This window comes from Cinclus cinclus, chromosome 17 (assembly GCF_963662255.1).
Source record: "Cinclus cinclus chromosome 17, bCinCin1.1, whole genome shotgun sequence".
Taxonomy (NCBI): domain Eukaryota; kingdom Metazoa; phylum Chordata; class Aves; order Passeriformes; family Cinclidae; genus Cinclus; species Cinclus cinclus.
In genome coordinates, this window is record NC_085062.1 from 14166646 (window position 1) to 14172653 (window position 6008).

Below are 6008 nucleotides of genomic sequence, written 5' to 3' on the forward strand. Positions count from 1 at the left end.
TGATAACCATATAAATATAAGCTGTGTGCAGTATTCAGCTTTTGCCACTTAAACTTTAAATTTTCCTCTGTGCCCAACTGGAACCTCCTCAGGAGTAACTTGCATGCATAAACATGCCTGCTGAAAGTTTCAGGTAAGGTCATCCTGACTGATGAAGTACATTTGAAAGGATGCTGTCATTTGGATTTCCTGCTGTTACCAGAAGAATGCCAAAATGGAGGACACGGGCAACCTGGATCCTCAGCATTGCTTTGCACCTCATTTCTGTATTATGCTGCCACTGTGCTAAGTGACATGGTTGGTCAGTGGTGAATGATGCTGAGGGGGAAAAAGTCCCAAACCAAACCACCCCTGAAAAGCTACATCAGGTGGCACCATACAAAATCAATCAGAAACTGGTGTGGGATTCAATTAAAAGCTGGAATTTTATGGAGGAAAAAAAAAATCGTTCCTTGTTTGCCAAACCCTTGAGTTTTTTGGCTGTGATTCTAGTTCTGGGGTGCTATAAGTCTTGCTGTAATGATAGGTGTTCATTCTCACAAAGGCACTGACATACCAGACTGGAGAGCACAGAGATGCGTCAATGCCTTTTTTGCCCAGGGGAGGTAAAGGCTAGGACCTTTCTGCCCCCACACCTTTTGTGTGGGAGCAATCCCTAGATGTGCTCAAATTTTGGAGGTGGTATCCAAATCTGGGAGGTGGGCTCATGAAGGAGGAAGACCATGTCTTCCCTTTCCTGTGGGGGGGAAATATCCAGGCCATGTTGCTGGGGGAGATGATGGGCTGCCCAGGGGAGGTAAAGGCCAGTGACAACTTTCTGCAGTGCTCCAGTCTTCCCCAGTGCTCTCAGGGTCCTCCTTAAGGCTCCCAGTGCCCCTTCCATTGCTCCCCATCTCCTGCACTGCTACCAGTGCCCCCTCCAATGCTCCCAAGTGTGCCTCACTGCTCTCCAGTGCCCTCCCCTTCCAGTGTTCCCCTGTCTCTCCACTTGGATGGTGGCACCTCACTGGGCAGTGACATCCCAGCAGGCATCAATGATCCCATGGGTGATCATTGCTCCCCAGGCACCTCTCCCTCTTGATTTTGTATTACCTGTGCCAGGAAATGCACTCTGGAGATCTCCCAGATGTCTGGATTCTCTTCCTGTCAGGTACTGGGGGAGGGTGGGGATCCTGGGGACTGGCACAGGTCCCCCATGACGACCAAGGCTTGTGAAGGAGCCTCACCTACCTGTTTCTCCTGAAGAGCAGGTACCTGGCGAACATCGCACCCACCTTGGCCTATCTGCTGTTGGGTCTCACCCTGAGCAGGAGACAAGACGCAAACCCACCTCCTCACCTTCCTGAAGAGCCCATGTCCTGCTACCAGGCCCCCCATCCCCATCCCAGCCCCCATGGTCCCAGCACAGTCCCAGCCATTAGACAGCTTCATCACTAGGCCTAGGCCACTTGGTCCAGGTGAGAACAGAGGTATTTATTTATTTAGTATCCACAGGTGGACCTCAGCAGGTGAGCAGCCTCCCAGCCGTCTCCAGTAGCCATTGCTGCAGCCACAGCTCCAGCCTCAACCCTTTACGTGCTGGACCAGCACCTGGAGCTGATTTGAGAGGGAAAGAGAGAGGGCAGGCAGAAGGCAGAGAATTTCTGCAGGATTGGCCCAGGCCACCTGGCACTGGATTACATCCAGGCATCCATGCAGATGCTCTGGTGATTTCCCAGCCCATGAGAAGGTCCCTGGTGCAGCTGACACAAAGCCAGGTTAGGCTAAGACCTTGGGTGTCCCATACGGCTGTCCCCACTCAGGACAAGGTGTTGTGGGGTAGGACTCTGCCAGGGAAGGACATGCTCTCAGGTTTGGGAAGGGGACTGTCTTCCATCGAGGTCCCTCTGTCTTCAGCCAGGATTTTTCTGTCCCACATGGGAAGCCGATGCTGAGTGTCCTGGTGGGTGTCAGGGGAGTGTCAGGCAGCCCAAAGGCAGCCTTCAGATCCCACTCCTGTCCCCTGGGGCTACCTCAACAGTGGGGAAATGCATCCCTTTGGAGTTACCTGCAGAACTGCCTCTGCTGCTCCTGCCGCTGGTGGTTGTTCTCAGCCAAGAACATGAAGATGTTCCTCTGTCTCTGATGTGGCTCCAGCCCACAGAGCACCTGGATGGCTCGTGGGGAAAGGTGTCTGCAACAACAGGGAATCATCACCCCAGAGCTGCCAGCTGCCTCTCCCTTCTCCCCATCCTGTACCCACACAGTCCCACATTCACCCACCTGGTCCCAGGCTGGAATCTCTCTGACATTTTCTCTCTGAGGAGGGGGGTTCCAGTCCTCCCCCACCTCACAGTGACCCCCTTTCTTGGGGGCTGGGATGGACGGTGGGGAGCCCAAGCACCTCCAATGCCGAACACCTGCCAAGGAGTGGACACTCAGCAAATTGGAGGTGTCACATCCCAGAGGACCCTTGGAAAGGCGGGAGCCAAGGAGACTTGGCACCCTGCCATGGCTGACAGCTGCTCTTGCTCCCCAGAGCTTTCCCTTGGGGGACATGTAAGCAAATCCCTGACCTGTATCTGGGTGTCCCCCAACTGGACCCCAGGGACAGCCATCTCCTTGAATCCTGAGTCCCCTTGAAGTTCCAGGACACCCTAACCGCATCTGAGACCCCTCTCTCAATCTGCGTCCCCAGGGACTCCCATCTCCTGGGGTCCTAAGAGTCCCCCCAGTCCCCAGGGACTACCCCCAAACTAGCCTGGGGGGGGGGGGCCCAAAAGCCCCCTGGGACACCCTAAGCCCTCTAGAAACATCCAGCCCCTCCAAGGGACCTGTCCCATGCCTCATTAGTCCTTCGTGGTCCCCCCTAACCTCCAATTCCACCCCCTGTGCCCCTGTTCCAGGAAGGCTCTATGGGCAACCAGGGTGACCTGACACAGAGGCTTTCTTCCCCTACCTGAGGCATCTGTTGGTCCTCCCCAGCAGCCCAGGCTTCCCATGCCACCCATTCCACCTTCTGTTCTCTCCAGTGTGAATTCCCACGTTGCCATTCTGCAGACAGCTGCCAGACTTCCTGGAGGTGTCAGGCATGATTAGACTCAGATTTTGAGGAGCTTCCTTCAGGTCTGACCCATCTAGGACATACCTGCAGTGCTCTCTGGCAGTTCTCAGAAGCCAGGAGTGTGATGTCAGGCCTGGTTGAAGGAGCTAACTCCTGCCCACCTATCCCTCTCATCCTCAGAGTGCTGGCTGGGCATTGGGTGAGCACACTGCAGAAATACCAGCATCTGTCAGCACGAGCATGGGGCAGATAGGGAACCTGTTTCCCTTGGGGCCAAAACTCCACAGGTGTTCAGAAGTGGGGAGCTAGGGTTGTTCCTGCGGACCTTCCTGTGTTGCTACACAATCCAAGTGTCTGAGGTGGGTTTCACCCAGGGTGCAAGGACCCCTCCAATCTGTTCTCACAAGAGTTTCACCTGGCAGGTGGCTTTGGCCCTGGTTCTTGCTGCCTCATGCCTGGCCTCTGGTATGGCAACAGAGGGAGGGAAAACTTTCCAGGATGCTCTTGCTCTCCTGGAAAAGGAGAAAGCTCTTGGGAGCAGCCTGTGAGGTTGTGTGGTAACAGGATGTGATTACCCCATGTGTGTCAGAGCAGCAGGAACCCATTCCATACCTATTCTGACCCGGTGTTTCTCTGCAGCCTTTGTAGGTTGGGTGGAAAAAGCCTCAGACACAGCGAGCCGAAACCTGGAATCACAGAATGACAACATCCTGAATTGTAAGGGACTCACAATAATAAATGAGGCCAACTCCAGAAGCAAATGGTGCCACAGGCTTGAGGAATGGCAGACCCCACACTCTGCAGGCAACGAAGGAACCAGACAATTATCAAGGAAATGCACTCACCTGGGGAACATGTGGGCCTGTGCAACCTGCACTCCCTGAGTAGTGGTCACTCCATTGTTGACACCAGAACCTGCCACACTCCGCCTCTGCAGAGTGACAGGAAGCTGTCAGGAGGTTTCCATGGAGGAAACAGACCTGTCTTCTGCTCCTATAAGATAGGAGCTACTTCTCCAAACCTCTCTTCCCAAACCTCATTTGTGAACATCATGGAGTCAATGAACCAATAACATTGGAAGAACCCTTGGAGTTCTTCCAACAAGTCCAACCATGGCCACATCGACATGTCTCTTAAATCCCTCCCAGGGATGATGAGTCCACCACTGCCCTGGGCAGCCTGTGTCAATGGGTGGACAACCTCTTACATGGAGAAGTTTTCCCTAAAATCCCATCTAAACCTCTTCTGATGCAATTGGTCTTTTGTTATCTGGGAGAACAGGCCTACCCGTGCCTGGCTTCACCTTCCTTTCACATAGATGCAGAGAGCAAGAAGGTCCTCCCTGAGCCTCCTTTTCTTCAGGCTCAGCCCCCACAGCTAATCCTCATAAGATTTGTGCTTCAGACCCTTTCCCAGCTCTCTGCCCTTCTCTGGGCACACTCCAGCATCTTAACATCCCCAGATTCGAGCTCACCGTGAGCAGCAGAGCCACCCAGGTGTCGTGACTCTCCAGTCCTGCAATGCAGCTGCAGTGAAACTGCATGCACAGGACATTGTCCTGGCAGGACAGGATGCCAATATTCTCAAAGGCGAAGGCAGGGTGCTGCCTGTCCCTCAGCTGGAAGGAGTACAAAAGAATGGTCTCTTCCACACAGCCCCTCACCACGTCGGGTGGGAGGGAATTGGTCTGGGATAACCACCAGTAATCCAGTGGCATGATCTCAATGTCACCTGCAAAAGAGGAGAGCATTTTCACTACCACAGTTGAGCAAATGTTCCTGTGAGATTCATGGCAAAATGCCAGACAGATTTAGTCTGGGGGCAACTCAACTCTTTCATCCAACTTTGGAGGTGATTCCCCCCGCTCTCAAAGAGCAGAGGGCACACAGTCCTCCCAAATGTGGAGGTGGATCCCTTCTCACCAGGCATCATCACTGTTGGGAACACCAGCTCCTGTAGACAAGACATGTCCATGTCCAGCTGGAACACAGGTCTTCGAACCACATACACCTCTTCTGTGCCATTGATTTGCTCATGGACCACAGCAAAGGTCCCAAGACCTGGGACAAGAACACCCTGCCCAGGAAGAAGACAACACACTTGAAATAGCTGTTACTCAGACCCTTGAATCCAGGGGTTAAACTCAACGTTCCTTTACTCTAGCTGGTGCAAAGGAGAAATCCCCAGCAGCTATTCTCAAGAGAAGAAAAACCACACAGAAGGTAGAAATACAGAAATTTAAAGAAATTTTGGCAAAGGAATAAATACAATAACAAATTCAACATAAAACCACTTATCATCCCATTACTTAGCTTTTATTTAGCATTTACCAAAAAGGTTCCATGAAAAAAGGATTAGAGCAATAGAGACAGAAAGGGTACAGCAAAATACACATATAGCTACCAGCTCCTGGGTTCCCTCCCAGAGTCCCATACAAGGCAGGGTCCACATGCTGGCTACCTTGTGGTCAGCCTGTTTTAAGCTCTTAAGTCTTTGTGGGCCCATGCCCCAGGTGGGACTGCTGGTCACTCGCCAGTCAGAGGGCAGGTTAGCACCGACCCCTAGGTGCTATGATTGACAGCCTGGCTGGGCGCTGCAGGCGGGACTGGGCACTGCTGCACCTACACAAAACCTGGCCTGGCCCTCCCACCAGACACAGACTGGCATTACAAGTGCAAGACATCTCGAGACGTTGTTCTAATCCAGTCTCTGACAAAAGGAAATGTGAAAATTGTGGGAAAAATTCATGTTCATGATTTTTGTACTTTCCCTCTTCAAAATATTCACAAAAAATTCCTCAGCTAAAGAAGATCCCAAGCAATTCCAACCCAGGGAAAGATTCCCTGGGATGATTCTTGGCATGGACCCAGAAGGATCCTGTATCTCTCTGCTAGGTCTCTCTACCCCCGACAGATCAGGGAACACTAAGAGGAGTTCTCTCAGGGTGGTGCCATGATGCTCGGGA

The 6008-nt window shown here is 52.6% G+C and overlaps 1 protein-coding gene across 1 annotated transcript; it reads right to left on the bottom strand.

Annotated features, from left to right (window-relative positions):
- Positions 1–3563: 3563 nt before the first annotated feature.
- On the bottom strand, positions 3564–5494 carry CCDC81 (coiled-coil domain containing 81). The gene is made up of 5 exons (XM_062504284.1): positions 5479–5494; positions 4966–5103; positions 4518–4774; positions 3889–3974; positions 3564–3729 (listed from the first exon to the last, which is right to left on the bottom strand). Exons 1-5 carry the CDS (start codon positions 5492–5494, stop codon positions 3615–3617), a joined length of 612 nt encoding a protein of 203 aa, XP_062360268.1. The 3' UTR covers positions 3564–3614.
- Positions 5495–6008: the final 514 nt, after the last annotated feature.